Genomic DNA, 21,907 nt, shown 5'->3' with positions numbered 1-21,907 from the left:
TGAGTACCCTCTTCATGCTCCACAGAGATGCTGTTGTCTGCTGCCCTCTAGCTTTTACCTCCAGCTTTTGGTGGAAGGCAAACAGAAGCAGCAAATCCTTTAGTCCCAACCCAGTCAGTGGGAGCTTTCAAATTCAAGATCATAATTAGATTAAAAGCTTTCGTAGGGTGGGACATTATCTATCTATCTATCTATCTATCTATCTATCTATCTATCTATCTATCTATCTATCTATCTATCTATCTATCTATCTATCCTGCTGCCTCCACTCTTATGAAGATAATTCCAGCACAAAGAGGTGACTGCAAGTTATAGATGAATGTTGCTGTAAATTTGGTTTCCACTTACTTCAGTCTTACTGACCCTCAAACATCCCACCTCCATGACCAGCTGTGAATGGGAACCCTAGAGCACACAAGTCAAATACTGTGTCTGAATCAGCAAACTACTTGTGAAAGAAGTTTCTCTAACATGGGGTAGGGAACACTTGAAGATGCAACTGAGCAGAGACTTTTTGCAAGCCTTGGTTTGGTTTTGGGATACTGGGAGAAAAACATACTAAAAGGTGTTACCTTTTTGCTTGATGCAGTCTATTGTAACATAGAATTCAGTAATGGTCCAGTCACATTTGAGAGATTGGTAAGGGAAGATGCTCAAGTAATTTTTATAGTCTTTCATGAAGAGGATGTCTAGAAGGGAATTCTTCCAAACAGAAGAAAAATTCATCTGAGATAGTCATGCAATGCATGCACAGCAAATAAATTAATTTTAGGCCATACAGGAAACAAAAGGATTCTTAGAAAGAAACTATTTGTAACCTAATTCATGCTCTTATCCAGTTTTTAGGCTTCAACTGATTCAATTTAAGACTCAAAAAAATCTGTGTTGCTTTAGATCACATCCTCAGGATTTATTTTACTAATATTTAGTTCTTCTAGTCCTTAATCTTTTTAGTCTAGATGATCTAGGACTTCTGAAACTCTTCAAGATGGGATATTTTTGTCACTGACTCTGAATAATTATTTGGGGTTCTATACATGACAGTAGTTTATGGATGTATCTCCAAAAATACATCATCAGAGAAGCTTTTACAGAAGTGGCAGGGATATTAAACACTCCACCCCAGAGGCTCTGGTCAAAAAGCCCAGAGGTCACACAAAAGCACATGCCTTGGTTTATACAGACCATGATGCCCAGCAGAGCTTTTTCATGAATGTTGCTCCCTCTAGACACCTCTGGTGAAAGCTGAATAATCTGTCAGAGCAGAACCCCCAAATCCCTCCTAACACCAAAAAGCAGAGCACAGCAGCAGAGCCCTGGTCTTTGCTCCACCTGCACCATTAGCAGCTGAGCCACCTGTTGCAGAAAAATCTTTCTGGGATCCCATTCAACAAGAGTTGGACTTGATGATCCTGGTGGATCCCTTCCAACTCAGAAAATTCTGAGAGTCTTCTGTTATTGTATTAAAGAGTGTCCAAAAGAGAGCAATGACAGTGGTGACAGGCCTTGAGGGGAAGGAATGTGAGGAGCAGCTGAGGTCCCTCGGTCTGCTCAGCCTGGAGGGGACTGAGGGGAGCTCTCACTGCAGTTACAGCTTCCTTGGGAGGGGAAAAGGAGGGGCAGGCACTGATCAGTTCATTCCTGTGACCACTGACAGGACCCCAGGGAATGGCCTGAAGCTGTGCCCGGGGAGGTTCAGGTTCGGTATCAGGAAGAAGTTCCTCAGCCAGACGGTGGCTGAGCACTGGAACCTGTCAGAGTTCAAGAAGCGTTAGGACAGGGCTCTCAGGCGCATGGCGTGCCTCTGGGGCAGAGCCAGGAGCTGACGGGTTCATCCTTGTGGGTCTCTTCCAAGGCAGCTCACCCCCTGACCCGGCGCTCCCGCTAACTTCCCGCTACGGAACGCGGATCCCGCCGGGCGCCACCGCTCCGCCCCGCCCCTCCCCGCCGGGCCCCGCCCTCCACGCCGATCGCGCTTCCCATTGGCCGAGGCGCCCGCCCGTCACGGCCGTGGCCATGGGGGCCGGCCCCGCCCCCGGGGGTGGCCAAGGGGGCGGTGCCGCCCTGGGGGCGGTGCGGGGCCGGCGGCGGGGGGCTCCGGGCACCGGCACCCATGCACGGCGCGGAGGAGCCGGCGGCGGGGCCGCGGGTGAAAGCGGCGAGCACGCAGACCGACAGCATGGCCGGTGAGCCGGGCCGCCGGGGCAGGAGGTGGGGCGGGCCGGGGCCTGCCCCGCCATGAGGGAACCGCGAAGCTGGCGGCGGGCCGGGCCGGGCCGGGCCGGGCTGGGCCGGACCGGGCCGGGCGGGTGTGAGGGGGATGTGCGCCGACCGGCCGCTCGCGGGTATCGCCTCACCCACCGGGTCCTTCCAGGGACCGCCCGGTCTGCCCTCTCCTCAGGGGACTCATTCCGCCTCTTCCCGGGGCTGTTCCGGGAGCCCGCGCCTTCTCCCTCCGCCGATGATGCTTCAGAGAATGCTTCTGCCCCTCAGAGACAGTGCAATAAAGTGTGTGTATACATATATCTACGTATGTGTGTATGCGTATATGCTAGTGTGCGTATATATAAAGCATCTGTAAACTTATATGTACCTATACTTTCGTATATAACTATTTATAAAAATATATTTAGCATATCTCTAGTATATATAGATACTTTTTATATATTGCACACTCTATAGTGTGTGTATGTATATATGCTGTATATACAGGGTGTGTATATATATGTAAAGTATGCATATACTTCTGTGTATAGTATCTTTAAGCATATATCTATATATCAAATTTTAAAAAATAAAAAAAATTATATATATCTCTTCTCCATCCTCCCCCACCCCTGCTTGGCAGCACCCTTCTCCATGAGGGCCTTTCATAACATAACCTTATATTTTGCTGCACCTTGCTGCCCCATTATAGCGATTTCTTTCTCCAGCCCTATACCAGGTACATTTAATGTGCGTACAGTGCCATGTGCAGGAGAACTCTCACCTTCTGAGGGGTATTCTTACTAACCCCACAGCAGGCCCATTGTAGGGGTTTGGTAGAGAGCAATTTTCTCACAGGGCTGGGGGTGCCCAGAAGAACCAGATGCTGGTAGATTCCACAGATCCCACTGCTGCGGTCCCAAGGGAGTAACGTGTGCATATAGATGGATGGATGGATGGTTCTCAGACTGAGCACCATGGCAGGGCAGCCAGGTCTCCTGGGTGGGTGTATGAATTTTGTTCCATCCTGGTTTTATGGAAATCCTGCTTCCAAGCGAGCAAAGCTGTTAAAGTCTGAAAATGGGGTTTAGTTTCCTTTTCCCTGGCAGCAGAGTGATGTCACTGGTAGCTTATTCCTTGGTGTCAAGCACTTGTTAGAAGCCTTTCAGGCTCTGGACTAGGAACTCCTGCATTATAGCCAGGACATAATCCTGGATGTGAGCCATGTCCGGGTAGGCTGTGCCCTGCTCCTGTTCGCTTCCAGGTGCAGCAGTGCTTTTGGCAGCAGCACACTGTCTCTGCATGCCTTTCCAAGCATGCCTTGCCTCACTGAAGCAAGATCCATAGCCCGGATGAATAAAATCATACCTTTGTATGGAGTGGGCCTGATGCACCTGGAAAGAGCACTGCTTTTATATGTGTGGCTTTGCTCTCAGTAGCAGAGAGCCTGATTCCTTTACTTCCCCAATATTCTGGAGTTGTTTTAAATTCTGTAAGATGTCTTCTGCCTTTTTTCCAGTCTACTTTAATCAGCCTTCTCTTCACCCTGTTGAACTTAAAGGAGTGTTTAATTACCTGAGTGAGTGAAGATGCAAACATACAGATATGATAACTCTAACTAAAGGTCTTTCCTTCTTCTTATTTTCCTGCTTCTCATTATAAATTAATGTCAGGATGTTCTTCAGTTTGTTTCCCATGTGTTTGACAGGTGACATCCAGGTTAGGTGCAAGAAAAGAAAGAATAATTAAAACTTTTTTGTGTAGCATGCAATTTTAAGTCTACTCTGTGTGCCAAATTGTTGTCCATTTTAGAAAACACAGAGGCGTGTGTGTGTGTGCACATTGGAATAAATTGCACTGTTTGTTTTAACTTGCCACTTGGGAACTGTACATGTATGTGCTACAACAGGAGTAAACAGGCTGTAATGAGAACAAACTCAAATGCCCATTTAACAAAACAGATTCTGCTTCTTTAGACATGGCTCGTAGACTTACTTTTACAATTTGCTTTTAGTAGAAGTGACAACAAATCTTGTTGTGTGCTGTTTGCCATGTACATTTTTAAGACAGACATCTGACTGTGCAAGGTGCCCCTTGCAGTGCTTGTGCCAAGTGGGGTAGCAGAGCTGGCCAGCCTAAGGAGCCATGGACAATGTGGCACTGGATAGTGCTGCTGACAGGCCTATATTTGCTTTCCCAAACCACACTTACGTGTGAAAAAAGCTGCTAAAATGCCGTCTGAAAATGGTGTTTCAGTCATATGTTGATCTGTTGTCCTAATTGTTTGGGTTCATAGACATGCCATTAAACCAACCTTCTCCCACGGCCAGGTAATCTTAATACCTGATTATATCTCTTCCAAGCTTCTGGAACTACTTAAAGAATGTTTTTCTCTGTGCTGTTGCATTCTTACCGCTGCCATTTCCTCCTTTGCAAAATCTCTAACATTTGTAGGAAGAAACAGAAATAATGCTGTTGTCAGACAGCACATGTGAGACCTGCAGAGGAATGTGTGTTCATTACAGCTCTCTGCAAGCACCCCTTAAACGGGGACTGGACATATTTCATAGACCTAATTAACTTCTTGCAAGTGCGAGGCAAGATAACTTTACATCTGGAACAGTGCAAGCTTTACCAAGCAGCACAGTACTTCCTCCTTTTTCATTTGTGGGACACTCAATAATGCCAAATGCTGGCCCTCACAGGACAATTTCCAGATTTTGAATAGAAGCACAGCACAAGGTGGTGCTCCAAGAAAGGATTTTTGGATATTTTGTCAGAAGTGATGGCCTGAGCAAAAGGTTTAAATTTTTATAAAAACCTTGCCAAAATCTGAACAGACTTTAAGAATCCAGATGCAGGATCTCTAGAGCTGATGTAACTGCAGGGTTTCTAAATGGCTCGTCACTGATGTGTGTGCCTGGATATTTTTGCCCTCTCCTGTGGTGATCCTGAAGCTGAGTTAGAAGCTATCTCAGATTTCTGTAAGCATCTGGGAATCATTTGAGCACATTACGTTGTCCAGGATCTCATTATCTGATCTATGATTTCTGCTCTACACCTCTGAGTTGAACCAACTCACTGAATTTCGGTGCAAGTTTCACCAGTTCCTCTTGTTGCACAGATCTGATCTCTGCATCTAGAGCATGAGCATCCTGAGTTGGCAATGACTGCCCTGAAAAGGATGGTGTGGATGTAGCTGCTGAAAGAGCAGAAGGGATGAAGGAGCCAGCTTCTGTAGCAGCTATGGTGTAGAAGACTTGAAAAATTATGTACAGTAATATGGAGTTTCTTTATAAATATTCTCTAATAAGTATTTCTCTTTTTTTCTTCCAAACAGGTCAAATGCCAAGACTTTCCAAGGTCAATCTTTTTACTTTATTAAGTCTCTGGATGGAGCTCTTTCCCTCGGCTGAGCAGCAGAAAAAATCCCAGGTAAAATGTCTGTGCTTATTGTTAACTGGGCTTTCTGAAGAGCTCGTTCAGTGAATTTAACCCAACTGCTCTTTAGATGACACATAGTCCAGATGAAAAAAACTAAATCAACCAAATGTAATAAACTTTTTTCAAGCATTTCTTAGAAGTAGAAAAAAATCCAGTAGTGGGAGAAAAATAGCAAAATGGCTAAACAGCATGCTATTTCTGAAAAACTTTGAAAGACAAGATATGTACCCCAAGAGGTGAAGCAAGCACTAAAAAATGGCAGATGTTTTATAAGTATGACAGAGGAGGTGTGGTGTAAAGTCCATGTGGTTGTTGGTGTAGAGAGACTCTTAGAGTTACAATGTTCATGACTATGGATGAGTTCTTTTGTACAGTGGAAGTGTACGAAAGTACTTGAAATGTTTGCTGATAAAGAGCTTGTAGGTCACTGCTTCAGTGACAAGGAAAAGAAACTGCCCTAGAGAGTGGGTCTTCTAAACAGCAGCCAGTTCAACAGCCTCAAAGTCAAGAGGCATTTTCAGACTGACCTGGAACAGGATGTTTCCTTTTGTGATCAGAGTTGTTTCTGGCCTCTAGGAAAATAACCTGAGTGATGGTTAGGCCTCATTTTCAGAGCTGGATGTGTCCCAGGCTAGATCCAAAAAGGCAGATAGATAAGCAGCACCTACAGCCTTCAAAAGCAGTTTGAAATTTAGTAATTGAGTTAGAAATGGTGCTTGACTTGTATATAGGGCTTTAGTAAAGTCTCATTTCTGTAACCACAAAGCAGTTGAATAATTTACAGATCTAAGGCAACAGGGTTCAGTAGCTGCAGGATTGTATAGTGAGATCTGTTTCACCAGCTTCATCAAACTAGCTTGTATCCAGTTTTCTCACAATACATGGGAATCCAGATGTAATAGCTCTCATCTGTGATATGCAGACCTCTTCCATGGAAGATTCTTTAGAACCAGGATTCATTACCTAAATGAAGAGTCAGAAATAAAGCTAGAGAAGCTGTTGGCTCCCAGGATGGTCAAGCTTAAGACGGAAATTAAATTCATGAGCATTTCCAGATGCTGGCTGATTCAAAGAAGATTTCAGCTATAATTGACAGAATTTTTTATGCTGCTTCTGGATTTTGTTACAGGCAAAGCAATGACCAGAAAAAATCAAGAATTTTTGACAAGTCCCTCTTTGGAGCTTGACAGAGACACAGCAAAACAAAGCAACACCAAAACATGCTTAGGAAAGTGCAGATTGTTTAATGATTCATTTGTACTGAAGAGGTCTATGCTCTGCTGCTGGTTGGTTACTGTTATGCAAGAAAGAGCTGTAGCATCTTTATGGACTCAGTGTTGAAAAAAAGTAAAATAATAATAGTGCCTTTTTTTTGTAGGTGAAGAAGAGTGGTCTAGTTGTGGTGAAAAATATGAAGATTATTGGTCTTCATTGCTCCAGTACAGACTTGCATGCTGGCCAGATTGCACTCATTAAACATGGATCAAGACTTAAAAACTGTGATCTTTATTTTTCCAGAAAACCATGTTCAACTTGTTTAAAAATGATTGTAAATGGTAAGCGATGGCTGTAGTAGAATAGGAGTGAATGTTAGGCTTGTGACTGAAAACAGAAAGCCTGTTTTCTCTTTGGACTGTCTCAATTGTGAATGCCAATCCATGATTTGTGCAGCCTGCACTGATGTTTTCCCTAAGGGTGAATGCACGTTTCCTGGAGCTGATGGTCAAGAAAGTGGGATTTGCTGCCAAAACAAGCATTGTTTCTCTGTAATGTGAAACCGTTATTACTGGTGGTGCTTGTCTCCCAGCTGGGATGCACTGCTGAGGTTCTGACAGTCCTTTTGCACTCTGCCAGAGCAACCCTAAGCTTGATGACTAGGCCTAGATGGATATATTTTTCCTTGTTTTCCCATTGCTTGTCACTGATACTAGGGAAGAATGGGTTTTTATGCAGAAATTGTTGGGAGTACTTAAGGGTTTCCTTTTCCCGTGAGAGTTGAAGACAAACAAGATCATTCACTTCCAGAAATGGGATCTGCTGGTACAGCCCTTCTGTAAATACTGATTTTTTTAATCTCAGCAGCAATGTCTATCAGTGCTAACTTCTTTTTGTGTGTTGCTAATTTATCTGTTGGATGTAAAATGCAAAGTTAGGCAGTCACAAAGATCTGAGAACTTGGGTAACTCAAATTTTTGTCTGCAGTCTGATTATCAAATTGAATAACCCTTGATAATTGTATCTGCCAGCATTTTTGTTGTCTAGACACCCATTAGGCAGGACTTGGGGCCTTAGAGTAAAACCAGGGTTAGGCAGTAGTGTATTGAATATGAGCTTTATTTTCCACTGCACTTGCACTGTTCCTTCTGCTGCATTGTCTTCTCTTCCAGCTGGGGTGAACAGGATTTCTTACTGGCCTGCAGATCCTGAAATCAGCTTGCAAAACGAGGTATCCAATCCAACAAGCACTGAGGATGCAAAGCTGGATGCCAAAGCAGTGGAAAGACTGAAGTCAAACAGTCGTGCTCGTGTGTGTGTGTTGCTTCAGCCTTTGGTGTGTTACATGGTGCAGTTTATTGAAGAAACTTCCACCAAGTTTGATTTTATTCAGAAAATAGCAAAATTACAGCCTGACTGTAACATTGACTTTTATACTGCATGTAGGCAAGAGAAAATAAAAGAGTATGAAAGTTTATTTCTAATTTCGAATGAAGAAATGCACAAGCAAATATTGATGACAATAGGACTGGAGAACCTCTGTGAAAACCCATACTTCAGCAACCTTAGGCAGAATATGAAAGATCTTGTCTTGGTCTTGGCATCAGTGGCCGCCAGTGTCCCTGTGTTTGGGTGCTTTGGATTTTACAAGAGTGGATCCCAACAAACAAACGAAGCAGACGATCAGTGTTTGCCCCAGGACGTGGCAAGGCACTGTATGATACAAGCCAGGCTACTTGCATATCGGACAGGTGAGTTGGTACCGAAGCACAGGTCTCATCAGTAGAACAAGTTCCTGGTTTCAGTCTTAGTCTTCCCAATACATCCTTGAGCAAGCTGTTCAATTCCATTCCTACATGTGTGAAACAAGTGCAACAGTAACAGTAAAGACTCCTCAGGGGCACACAGTACTGTGTGTGTGGAAAGCTTTCCATGAGGAAATCAGTGCAGATACTTCACATATGGTGCTGGCAAACCCTGCCCTGCCAATGTGTCCAATGCCCAACTGAAAACAGAACAGAATGACACTTAAATTCTTCAAGCTGCTCTGAGGCTCTTTTTACTGAGGTCTCACAAGATGCTTCTGTTATCAAATATTTCAAGCAGATTATGTATGCTTCAGAAAAAAACAGTGACATAATATCCTTCAGTAGGACATTAAGTACAGTTATATTAAGTGTCCTAGTCCTAATGTTATTCGTGGAAGTGCTTATATGTTTGATGGGGGTTTTCTTTGCACAAGTGCTGGAGTTCTATGTCCAGGCTTCTTAGGTAGAAAGATGGTTACTGACCCTCCCTTGATAGAGATGACTTCTGTTAGCTGCTTTATTCTCTCTGGGTACCAATGCAGGAAAGTGATAAGCTCTTCCAGAGAACAGAGTATGAAAACTTAAAACTTTATGGTACTCCATAGAGATGTTTTTGTACTCTAGATATGATAGTTGCTTATTTTAAACCATTGTAAACAAACAAATGGTACATATATAAAGCTTAAACTGTAACTAATCCCCCAACACACACACCTAAACACAACCTGTTAAGTCAGATACCCTCAGAAAATTTTGTCTCCAAAAAATTGCAGTGATCACATTTTTTAGAGGTAATTCAGAAGTTTCATGGAACCAGTTACGAGTTCTTTGTACAGTTTCTGTTATACAGAACAAGATGGAATGACCAAGCTTGAGTACTCACTCTTGGGGCACCAAAGTTCAGGTTTATTTGTAGTATTCAGCCTGGACTCGGGTCTGGGGTTTGAGCCAGCTTTTACTGCACTGTAATGAAATTAAAATAAATAGCACCTCACACAGGTATTTAGGTGTTTTACTACTATATAGGTGGATATAAAGGGAGCAAGAACACAGGATGTTTTCTATGCTGGTTTAATCAGTCATTATCATATTCTCTTCATCAGTGACTAATAAATATACAGAATATAAATTAAGACAGCTTTGATAAAATACATCTTTGGCAGGAAAGTCCCTCTTTCAGTGATTGCATGTGGTAATGATACTAAGGATGATGGTAATGATTCATGGAAACTGTGTTCTGCAATATTAATCAATGGAATCCTGAAATGTTCTTCTCCTTGATAGGCTCTGTTTTAACCAGTCAAGATTCTCATCAGTAGCTGCTGGGGAAGATTTTCAAGTGCCATAAAAACCATCCAAGTCACTTAATGAAAGCTCTCTACCAGTTTTCCTGTGCTGGTGATAGAATACACCCCCAAAATCCAATTGTTAATATTTTGTCTCTGAATTTGGTATAAAATAGAACTAATTTTGATAGGACTTCAGATCACAGAACCATAAATTTAAAGAATGGCAGAAATTAAGTCATTAAGTAGTAAACAACAAGAAGGTTTCTATCAGTTTGCTGTGTCACAGTAGTGAATCTGTCCACACATATTCTTGGCATGCATTTTCTTATCTATGTGTTGGTTGTTTAAATTCATTTGTGAACAAATGAATAGCAAATGTAAACAGCAATATCTTAGAATGACTGCCTTGCAGTAAGAGCACACCCAGCTTTTACAGTAGACTCATGATTTCCAGGCTTTTAATCTTTCTGCATTTCTTTCCTCACATTCACAGAGCAACAATAAATGTTATTCCTTACTCTAGGATATCATATGTCAATGTGTAGGTAACTTAGAAGTGCTTTATTTGTTATTTACTCCTAAAATGTTATGTATTTTAGAGGATCATAAAACGGGAGTTGGAGCTATTATTTGGGCAGAGGAAAAATCAGTAAGTATTGAAAAAGTTACTTTTCCTTGCACTCACAGTTCTTAAACTGCCTTTGAGCTTTTTATTTTCCTTAAAGTTTATACACTTCTGTTTTTAATACACACACACAGCTTTAGTAACTAAGTTAATGACTAGTTCATTGTTATGTGTTAAGATGAAGAGGAGCTGTAAATGAATTTAGTAACTACAACAGTGTCTCTGCCTGGATTTTCAGTGCACCTGCTTCTCCAGTCATTGTCAGTTATTCCAGGTATCTTGGCTACAAAGTTTTGCCACAGCTGCTGATCAGGCAGCATGTGCCCTGAATGGCCCCTCTTGGCAGGTCTTTGTAGAAGAGGTCTCAGTGCCATTATAGCCTGACAGTCTCCTGAGAATATTTGTTGCAGTTGAAATGCTGTATGGGCTTTAGCACGTTCTTTTTTGGATCAGTGGTATTTTTCTATCAATATTATTACAGTGCTTTTCCCCATCCAAACAGAAAGTTTTTGTTCTTTCTGGTTTTGCTTATGCATGTCACCAATCCCAAGAAGCCTCATTCTTCCCACAGCTGCAACATACTCTTAATTTGTTTTGAGCACTTCAGTCATCATCTGCTTATTGCTGTTTTGTTTCTTTTTCTTATTTCACCCACCAGTTGCTTCTTATCAGCCCACTGGTCACTGGGTCTGTTAAAATGCAGGCAAAACACCATCTCTGGCAGATCAGGGATGAACTCCAGCTGTATTTAATCGTGTATATGGTTAAGGACTACATCCTTCAGACTTGTTGTCCCTGCTGTCAGTATTACTTGCCAAAAGGAAAGCCTCAAAAGCCGTGTGCAGGTAACAGAGGTGTTACACTTTACCTGTGCAGCTCCTACAGGGCTCAGTGGAAAAGCTTCATACAGACTTGGAGCAGTTGGCAAGAGCTGAGCTGTCAGGTCATACCAAAAGTGTACATTGCACAGCACTTTGGCTTAGAACTCAGTTCAAATATCTCCAAATTTGATGCTTTGTTTACTGTTGCAGAGAGGCTGTGATGGAACAGGAGCAATGTATTTTGTAGGCTGTGGTTACAATGCCTTTCCTGTTGGATCTGAATATGCTGATTTTCCACACATGGATGATAAGCAAAAAGATCGGGAAATCAGAAAGTTCAGATACATTATCCATGCGGAGCAGAACGCCCTGACATTCAGGTAATGGGTTTATTCTTACCACAGAGAAGAATGAGATGGTTTGGAAACAATTCCATGACAAATGCATGTTGTGGTTTAAGCCCAGTGGGGAAGGTACACACCAGGCAGCCTCTCGCTCATCCCCCTGCCCCAGTGGAATGGGGAGAAGAATCAAAAGTTAAACTTGTAGGTTGAGACAAGAGCAGTTTAATAATTGAAACAAAATTTGTTAGTAACAGTAGATAATGATAAAGATAAAACCCAAGGTAAAAGCAAGTAATGCACAATACAATTGCTCACCAGCCACTGATCAATGCCATTCCCCATCCCCAAACCCTGATCAATGTCCCTTCTAGGTAACTCCCCCAGGTAATATACTGGGAGTGACACTCTCTAGCATGGAATATCCTTTGGACCAGTTTGGGTCATCCTTCCTGCTTCTTGTACAGCTCCTCACTGCCAGAATTTGAATCAAAGCACTTGATTCAGAGTAAGCATTACTTAGCAACAACTAAAACATCAGTCTGTTTTCAACATTATTCTCATACTAAATCCTAAAGACAGCACTGCACCAGCTGCTGAGAAGAAATTAACTGTATTCCAGCCCAAACTAGGACAATGTGTGGTGTCACTGTGATGAACTGCAGATTGCAATCACAGTCTTTTTTATGCCTGTGATGTAGAAGTTGGATATGTATGGACACAGGCAGCTCCTGGGGGTTCTTCAGATTTCTTAGGTAAACTTGGGTTTTAAAGGATCTTGGCTCCTTCAGTTTTCCTTCAGATACAAGCCACTGACTCTGCTTGCTAGACCATGCTAACCCAAAATGAGGAAATATGGCAGTTGGTGAAGCTTCCAACAATAATAGGTGTGGAGACATGGGATGGGTGTTGTTCACAGATAGTGAAACCAAACCACATTCCATTGTGTACTTGCCCACTTGATAAGGAGTAAGTTGTTTCTGAGGGTAAATAACACTTCTTTGCTTGCTTTTTGAGGTATCAAATTCGTCACAATGCAAAACTGTCAAGATACAAATTCTGAAATTCTGTTTTCTGACTGCTTGTAGGTGTCGAGAAATAAAGCCAGATGAGAGAAGCATGATATTTGTAACAAAATGTCCATGTGATGAATGTGTCCCTTTAATTAAAGGAGCTGGTATCAAGCAGATCTATGCAGGAGATGTTGATGCTGGAAAAAAGAAAGCAGACATATCCTATATGAAGTTTGGTGAACTTGAGGGTGTAAGCAAATTCACAGTAAGTGTCTAAATGTACTGTATTCTAAAAACTGGGGGCAGCATTGATGGGAGAGTAGAGTGAGCAGTCACCTGCCACCAGCATAGAGGAACGCTGTGCTGTTTAGTCAGGTGAGTGGAACTGAGAGGTTGCTCCATCACAGTTGTGGGGAGCAGTGCTGTGCCGTGTGCCAGAGGGTGGGGCCAGGCCCCTCTGTTTTCTCTATCTACATGAAGGGTTTCCCTCTAACTCGCTCTTTTTGGAGGTGGCCTCTTCACATGGTGGAAGTTCTCTCCAAGCCTTCCCTGTCACAGCATGGCAGCTGCTTTGGGAGGTCACCGTGTGATTTTGTTGGCCCTTCTGGCAGCTCCGAAAGAGCTGCGTTGGGTTTCGAATGTGGCCAGTGCACCTGCAGTCAGGGCACTCTCCATGGCAAACTGCAGCACTCTCAGTGTGAGCAGCCTCATTCCCCCTTCTCAAGGGAGTTAATGGCTGCATACCTATAGCAGTTATTTGTCCTCAAAGCAAGCGTGTTCAAGAGGGAGTCTTTCATTCCCTACCTCACCCCTCGTCATGCCTCTTCAGTGAAGGCCTGTAGGCTACTTTTCCTGGCTCACTTTGCTCCTTACTCTGTCTTCTGGAAAAATAAACATTTTCTTCTTCTTTTACCAGTGGCAGCTAAGTCCATTGCACACTAATGCATTTGAATTCCATGACCCTACAGCCAGGGAAAGTAAGTATTTTTTAATTAATTCATTTTATGACTGAAGTCAATAAGTAAGATCACATTTTAAACCAACCTGATTCCCTCTGGATTGTTTAGTCTTCATTAGTCTTGATTTCAGTGAGTTAAATTTTGCCATGAAAACTTTTCTGAGGTTTTTGAATAGATGAGCTAACTGTAGTAGGTGATAACTAACTGTAATTGGTGAACTAACTTGTAACAAAATGTTTGGCATTGACACACATTACAAAATCTAGCAATGCTATTATGAAGGTCAGCAACATGCTGTTTGGCATGTAGATCATTTCAGAACTTCATCATGTTTTAAATTTTGTTTTAGAAAGACTTTTTAGTGTTCTATGAAGAGTACCATTATTTTTCAAGAGCAATTGGACTGGACTCCTTCAAGTCATTTATATGTGTTCTGCAGAACATTTAGGTGCTTTTATATTTATGTATATATATATATATATGCACTTGTGTATTATAAAGGTCACAAAGTCCTTGTTGACATGCACCCCTGTAGCAAGGGAGCTGTCATCTTTTCAAAACAAAGTTTAGATAAATATTATTTTGAAGCCTGTTTGGGCTGCAAAAGAGACCCGTCATAGGTGTCTACAGTCAGCTACCAATCCTTAAAATGTTACTCATCCAGAGGGGAAAACAATATGGAAAATGCCAGCTAAATAATTTTTGTGCTTCAGGCATGAGGATGCAGTGTAAAATTGCACTGAGTACCGTGTTGGGAACATGAAAAAGACTGAAGGTAGTTTTTGAAGCACACAAATAGGCATGTACTCTGAGCAAATTCCTAACATGTACTGAGGTAGATTAGTGGGGAAGTCTTCTTGTTAGCTACTTCCTTATGGGCTGGGCGAAGAGGGGAGGGAAGGGCTCAGTTTATGGCATTAGTGATCACTGTAAAATGTTAGGACTTGTTTGTCCCTCTCTCTCTTAATGGCTTTTAAACCCAACTGGAGAAAAATTAATCCTGGGGTACTTTGTTTGACAACTTTTAACAGGGCTCATTTCTCTAACAGTTTTCTTTAATGTGGTGTGCCTGCATTTTCAATACTGAACTGGTTTAAGTTCCTCTCTATCCTTGGTGTATTCCTCTTAGCTATGATTATTACATGTTTCTCTGTAAGGGGAAGAAGACAATCTCCACCCCGGTCCCCACCCCCAGTGTTATTCCAGTGTGCCTGTCCATGTTGAGCATTAGGCTATGCTTGCTGTTGTATTAATGCTCCATGCATGTCTTTTTCTGTAGATGGGGTCCAGAAAACAAAATCGCTGGATGACCAGCAGCACCAGAGCAAGAAACTGTGTCTTGGTCATTACTGAATAACTAAGCACTTCCTGCAGTCTTGCTTTGTACTTTTTATAATACAGCCTGTTTGCACTTTCAAATAAGGAAGAGTTTTATTTATTGTTTGGAAAATGAATTTTAGAATAAGTTTATTTATGATGTCTTTAATGGTTTACAGCATTGCCTGAAGGTCCTTTTAATTTAGAAGCTCCTGGAGAAAAAATGCTGCTTGTATTTTCTGTGAAAGTAACTGGGTGGCTGATCATTTTTAACACATTAAAAAAATATACTCAAAGTTCATTGGTGGTAGATCAGAGTTATAATAAAGTGGTGTCTTATTTGCTTGGGGTATGGATTGAGGGAATGGATTTATAAGTTCTGGGCTAGCAAATGGCAGAAATAAATCGTAGTTCCTCAAATACAATCATCAAGGGAATCTTCTAGGAAATAGTAAGTAAATAATCACCAGCAACTATCTCTGTTCTTGAATGTGGCTTTTGCTTCTCAGTCTGCTTCTCAGTATAAAGGACATGAAACCATTGGGATGGCAGTGATTGCTAGCTAAATGATTTGGAGACCAGTCTTGTCTCACATACACACTTCCTACTGTAGCAGCAGAGCTGTTTCATTTTGTGGTACTTGCCTTGCTGCTCTGTGTGCTTCCTCACATGCAGTCCATATGAATTAATGAAGACAAAGATTAGCTTTGCTTTCTCTCAGCTTCTGGAGGCAGGCATAAAAGTGTTAGGCTGTATGCATCTCACTGGCACCTACATACCTGTGAAGATTGCAAGTGTTGAGGTTTTGTTAATCTTCGCTGACAAGCTTCTAGGACTACAGAAGCTAATAAATCACCAGTGTCCTGTTGTTTCCTAGAGAGGATGATCTGTACCAGTGGAATAACCCAGATCTTTTCAGGTGCCCATCTCTTGGATGACTACACTGCAAGGGTAACATTGAAACAGCCAGTGAAACTTCAGTCTAGTGTTGCTGCTAGTTTTGAGAGGGCAGGTAATGCATAACCAGAACAAAGAGTTGTACCCAGAATCTTTTGATTCCCATCTGTTTCCTGCTTTGAATCTGACCTCTAACTGTTTGTTTTAGCAGATGTCCCAAGACTTTCTGTTCACTCCTCTGCTGAGCTCTCCAGTACAAATACCTTAAATCCTTTTCTTCTCTTGCTGGTAGGATATGTAAACAGCCCTTTTCCAGTTCTTTCATGCATCTTGTCTTTGCTGCCCTTCTTAAAATCCTGGAAAGGGAATCATGTCTTAGGATGCAGCTGTGTTTTTTTTGTTGTTGTTGTTTGTTTGTTTCTTTTAGATTTTGGGGAAGCTTGGAACTGGATAGCAGAGCTGTGACTGGATAGTGTACACTGTCTAAACTAGAATAAAAAATCTGCCCTAGTCCACCCACTGAAACCTTGTTTCCGTAATCCATTGGCAATGCTCATCTACTTGAAGTAGAAGCAAGGGAAAAACCAGGGCCAGATTTAAGGCCCCTTCAAGTTTTATAGTTATCAGTTTGCTGGTATCAAAATCAGTAAAAGCTCTATCTTCCTAGGAACAGCTGAAGTTGAAAAGTCCCTTAAACATCATAGGTGGCCTTGGTACACAGAGAAGTAAATTAAGCCAAATGTCACACACATTAAATAACTACACTGCAGTGAATGCTGCTGGTAGTCTCTGCTTCAGGAAGAGTAAAGATTCTACCTTTTAATTCCATTTTTTAAAAATAAGATTATTTTTACAAAACTTTCTGTGAAGCTTGGAATCCCTTGGAAGGCTGAAGGCTTTGGAAGGCTGGCTTTATTTCTGTCTTACTACATTCTACAAATCCTTCCAGAGTCTCAAAAATTTCAGTAGGCTCTGATTGTCAGTATAACCCTACTTCAATTCTTACTGCAGTTACGAAGTAGGGACTTTATCTTGGCCAACAGGAGCAATGCAAATGGGGTTCCTCTCTTAGCCTATGGACTCTATAGGTGCTGCTCTACTCATCTGCTTACCCAGAAGAGCCACAGAATACTGGACGTCTCCTGCAGTGCTTATTTTGCATATCAACTCTAGGATGTTTGTTTCTTACATAAAAACTGCAAATTATTTACTCAAAAAGTGTAAAAGTTATGTATTTCATGCATTGTTTCAAATTTCCATATGCATTTTGAGACTCATTCATTTCAGAAGAATCATTTTAATTGCAGGTATTAACTATCAGTAATAATTTGGCCTCCTAACTGAGAATTATGGAAATTCTCTGTTAATTGTTTGCCTTACAGTAAAACATGCTTCCTGCTAATAAATTAATCTGACAGTATGTACTGAAGTGTATTTTTAAGTGCTTTGGGTTATTAGGAACATTACAGAGTGCTTTGGGATGCTCACACTCCTTACAGTGATACCCAGTACTGTTTTCTGGGCTGTAATGCCTCCCTCTGCTCTGCCTAAAGAATTTGTCTCAACAGGAGACTGTGCCTCCAGCCAGCCTCAGGAAAGGGCTGGGATCCCCTTCCTTGGCCCGTGAGGATTAATTTCCTGTTCTCAGAAGAGTGGGAACTGCATCAGGGAGCACTGCAAGCTGCCACCTCCACAGCCTGTTCCTTTGTTGGAGAGGATCAAAGTGGATGAAGCTTTGACGATCCCGTAGTAAAACTGGTTGCTGCCTTGCCTCCTGCCTTGCTGCCCTGGATTGCCTGTATGGGCATACGCAGGTGTGCCAGTTCCCAGTCATGGCAGAGCAGGATCGCTGTGGTGATAGGGGCTGAGAACGGTGCCAGTCTGCAGTGTGGCTGTAGGGCTGTAGCAACGAGTGAGTGATGCTGGGGCTCTGGCCCACTGGGGGTTTCACATCCACCTCATTCCAGCCCAGGCATTTGGACTGAGGGCCTGATTGCCAGTGGAATGCATTATGGCTATTGCTACAGTTAGCTTTCCTTTTAGGCTGAAAGGAATCCACTCAATGCCCTCCGAGACTGGCGCATGTCCCAGAGCCACAAGTAAGTGGGGACAGATGGGAGATGCGTTTCAGAAGTGCTTTTGAACTGAAACATCATCGTAGACTACAGTGAGCATTCAGTGGGACACAGCCAGGCTGGCAAAGCGTCAGGCTTCCCAGAGCCATGTTTAATGTGGGGACTACTCTTAAAAGCTTTGTAGTCCTCTAATTTTTTTTTTTTTTTTTTTTTTTTTTTTTTGTTTCAGCTCTTATGCCTGCAAACCAGACTGCAAATATCTGGTTTTAATTTGTTGGATCCAGTAAGTGACATTGCTTGGAGAATAGGAAAGCAGAGAAGGCTGGTAGTATGTGCTGATTTCAAATAGATATGGGTTACTGTTGTATTGGGTTTGTGGGGCAAAGTTTTGGTAGTGAGTGGCTTTTGAGGTTGGTTCTGTGAGATGCTTCCAGAAGTTTTGCCCACATCTGACAGATCCAATGCCAGCCAACTCCAGGACAAACTTCTGGCCAAGGCAAAGCCCAGCAGCTGCTGCTATGGTGCCAGCGGGGTAATAGATTTAAGAAGTGGGGAAAAGCTGCTCCCTTGCAGCCAGAAAGAAGAGTGAGACTATGTGAAAGGAGCAGCTGGGCAGACACCAAGGTCAGTGGAGAAGGAGGGGCGGGAGGGAGCAGAGATTCCCTGGTGCAGGCCATGGGGAGGCAGCCGTGCCCCTACAGCCCAGGGAGGTCCATAGGGGAGCAGTATCCCCCTGCAAGCCGTGGAGAACTCCACGCTGGAGCAAGTGAATGCCAGAGGAGGCTGTGACCCCGTGGGAAGCCCGTGCTGGAGCAGGGTCCTGGCAGCATCTGTGGGAAGCCAGTGGAGAGAGGAGCACCTCTGGAGCAGGTTTGCTGGCAGGACTTGTGACCCACAACGAAGCAGTTCATGAAGAGAAGGGATGTATGTTGGAGAAGTTCATGGATGATTGTCGCCCCACGGTGGAACAGGGACCCCACGGTGGAACAGGGGAAGAGTGTGAGGAGTCCCTTCCCCGAGGAGGAAGGAGCAGCAGAGACAAAACTGCGGTGACTGACCACAGTTGCCATTCCTCTTCCCCCTGTGCTGCAGGAGGGGAGAAGGTAGACAATTCGGGAGTGAAGTTGAGCCCGGAAATAAGAAAGGAGTAAGGGGAAGTTGTTCTAAGAGGTGTTTATTTCTCATTACCCTGCTCAGATTTGATTGGCAATAAATTAAATTAATTTCCCGAGCGCGGCCATTCCCAGTCGGCAAAGAAAGGCCGGGAGAGGGCGGTGTTGGCAGGGAAATGCCCGGCGAGGCAGCCCGGGGAGCGGGACCCAGTGAGGGCCGGGCTCCGCCGGGATACCGGGCTGCAGCCCAGGAGCCGCTCCAGCTCTCGTCTGCCACATAAAATTTATACTGTATTATTTATATGTATTATATTAGTACAACAAATGTCTTAGGGCTGATTGTGTAAAGACGGTTGAGGCCACACTCTTTCCAGTGGATCCCAGTGACAGGAGCGTGGAGCAACGGGTACGCAAAACACAAGGAGTTCCATCTGAATACGAGGGAAAAAATCTCTGTTGCGAGAGTGACAGAGCATTGGAACAGACTGCCCAGATGGGCTGTGGAGTCTGCTTCCCTGGAGACACTGAAAACCCACCTTGATGCAGTCCTGTGCAACCTGTTTCTGGTTTAGCAGAGGGGTTGGACAGGGTGGTATCCAGAGGTCCCTTCCAATCCCAACCATTCCATAATTCTGTGATTGTGACCAATACCCAGAGAGTCCTGCTGCTGTGGACAGAAAAAGACAAAGGTGTGCTGATGCTCATTGTAAATTCCAGAACACTCAAGGCAGCTCAAAGCTCATAAATGGGAAGAGGAAGAATCGTGCCTGGCACATCTGCTGCGTAGGTAAAGGACCTTCTTGCTTGGCATGCAGCAGCACAGGCTTCACCATGCTTGGGCTGGGAACAGACATGCAGAGGAAAGTGCTGAGCATGGTTTTTCCCTGTGGTATTTTGCAGTGTGACGTTTATCTTCTGCACCCCATGTATCAGCTGTTTGTACAGGAAATTTTCCACTTTGATTTCCCGGGGAGCCAGGCTCTGCCTCAGGACTGAGTGGCTTCCTGTAGCTACAGGACCATTGTTGGAGAGATGGGGTCTGTTCCAGCTTCAATGTTTCCTCAGTGGCACAAGACAGGTATACTAACGACTAAGCCCAAACTTTTCCTCCTTCTTCACCCTCATTGCTCAACTATCTGTACTTTGGCTCCAGTGAGGTCACCTCACCGCTTTGCCAATAAATTTTCCACCAGGGCAGCTAAATTTCTAACTTGGGGGAAAAACAAGGGGTTAAGACATGTGGGGAAACCATGAAGCACTTGAACAATAACTGCAGCAAGAGCCAGGCCTTAGGGACATGTCACACAAATGCCAGCACAGACACATTTCCTCCTCCCTGATGTTATTTCAGAACTACCTGAAAGATGTATGTAAGACAGTGTGAATGCCAGTGCATTCACCTTCAGTCTTTTACTCCTATTGTGGGGCAAGTCTGATTTAGCTAGAGAAAACAAAAGCCAGCAGGAAGCATATGAGTTTAACTGCATGGCTAGAAGTGGTATATATTAGCAGGAGAGATGGGTCTTTTGTTGGAATGAACATATGTCTCTCCTCCCTCTGCAATGCCTGCCGTCCCCTGGGACATCCTGCTTTCTTGCCTGGTAGCTCCCAGTGTCACTTTCCTTTGAGCTTTTGACAGGAAGGCTGTCAGCCCACAGCAAGAACCTGCTCTGTGCTATGAGCTAATTATGGCTCTGCCCTTGACATTCCATGGGGCACAAGGCGAGTTCATCTGTGAATATAAATTGTCCCCCACACCCAGCTCTAAAATGGGGAGGAGATGCCTTTCTCCACTTCCCCCGTGGGATTTCAAGAGCCCTGCTCCTTGCAGGCTTCTGCTTGTCCCAGGCACACAGAGCCTGTTGGGTGTCTGACCATCTGTCTGAGCAAAGGCTGGGTTTGTTTGCTCCCTGCTGGCTGCCGGGACAGGGCAGTGCCGGGGTGTGCCGAAAAGCCGACCCTGACTGCATGTTTGCACAAACAGATGCACAGATGAACTGCTTTGACAACGGGATTTTTAAATCTGCTCCAAACGTTTGTCAAGCCAGCTGTTCTACAAGGGAGTTGAAGGGCAGTGCCAAAGCTGAGCTTCAGTAGAGGCAATGTACCCAGCGATTTGGAAGTAAAGGACCTCTATTTATAAGACTTGAGTAAGGCACTTCACAGCCCCAAAGACAAGGTGCAGTCTTCTCCATGCACTCAGAAGAAATAACTCTATTCACTGGCAGACTGGTAACTCTCCCCAGGAGAACTGCTTTGAGGATTTAGGTGGGTTTTGTTTCTTTAAATGTGAGGAGCTGGGGTATGATGCTGTGACTGGGCTGGTGTCTGTCGTGCAGCCAAAAAACTGTTCCTACCTGTCACCGTGGTAGTCAGGTGCTGGTTGAGTCCAACTACTTGTCAAAGCTCAGCATGCTGGAGGAGTCTAGTGGCACAGTGTGGCAGTTAAAATACACGGATTACATTTTTGACCATGGGACAATGACATTTGGAAATTTCATTCCCAAATCTGTGCTTGGGGGAGAGGCTCTGAAGAAAAGCACACCATATCCCATGGCCCTGTGGGCCAAGGTGCAAAACCGAGGGAGGGAGGGAGGGAGGAAGGGAGGGAGGAGGTGGAGACCGTGTGGGACACCTGGCCATGACTGATGTGCCATGCCACAGCAGGGGTCTACAGTCCCACAGACAGCGAGGGCAGTGCGGGGCTTTCCTGCGGCAGTGCTCAGCAGCAAAGCCCCCCCAGCGGCTGCCAGTGCCCGTAGGGAGATACAAACAGCCACGGGGCT

The 21,907-nt window shown here is 43.8% G+C and overlaps 1 protein-coding gene across 2 annotated transcripts; it reads left to right on the top strand.

Moving 5' to 3' along the window:
- The first annotated feature begins 2,108 nt into the window (after positions 1–2,108).
- On the top strand, positions 2,109–15,787 carry CDADC1 (cytidine and dCMP deaminase domain containing 1). Of its 2 annotated transcripts, XM_062514749.1 has the most exons (9): positions 2,109–2,186; positions 5,546–5,640; positions 7,028–7,205; positions 8,037–8,615; positions 10,561–10,610; positions 11,618–11,787; positions 12,837–13,026; positions 13,678–13,738; positions 15,000–15,787. In XM_062514749.1, exons 1-9 carry the CDS (start codon positions 2,114–2,116, stop codon positions 15,071–15,073), a joined length of 1,470 nt encoding a protein of 489 aa, XP_062370733.1. In that variant the 5' UTR covers positions 2,109–2,113; the 3' UTR covers positions 15,074–15,787. The 2 variants fall into 2 exon arrangements, 1 of the variants encoding a protein (XP_062370733.1); XR_009934367.1 differs by lacking the exon at positions 15,000–15,787 and having other exon boundaries at positions 12,920–13,026; positions 13,678–13,700.
- Positions 15,788–21,907: the final 6,120 nt, after the last annotated feature.

Source organism: Cinclus cinclus, chromosome 2, assembly GCF_963662255.1.
Source record: "Cinclus cinclus chromosome 2, bCinCin1.1, whole genome shotgun sequence".
In the NCBI taxonomy this organism is placed as follows: Eukaryota; Metazoa; Chordata; class Aves; order Passeriformes; family Cinclidae; genus Cinclus; species Cinclus cinclus.
Note: the sequence above shows the minus strand (reverse complement) of the source record. Positions and strands in the feature narration are given on the sequence as shown.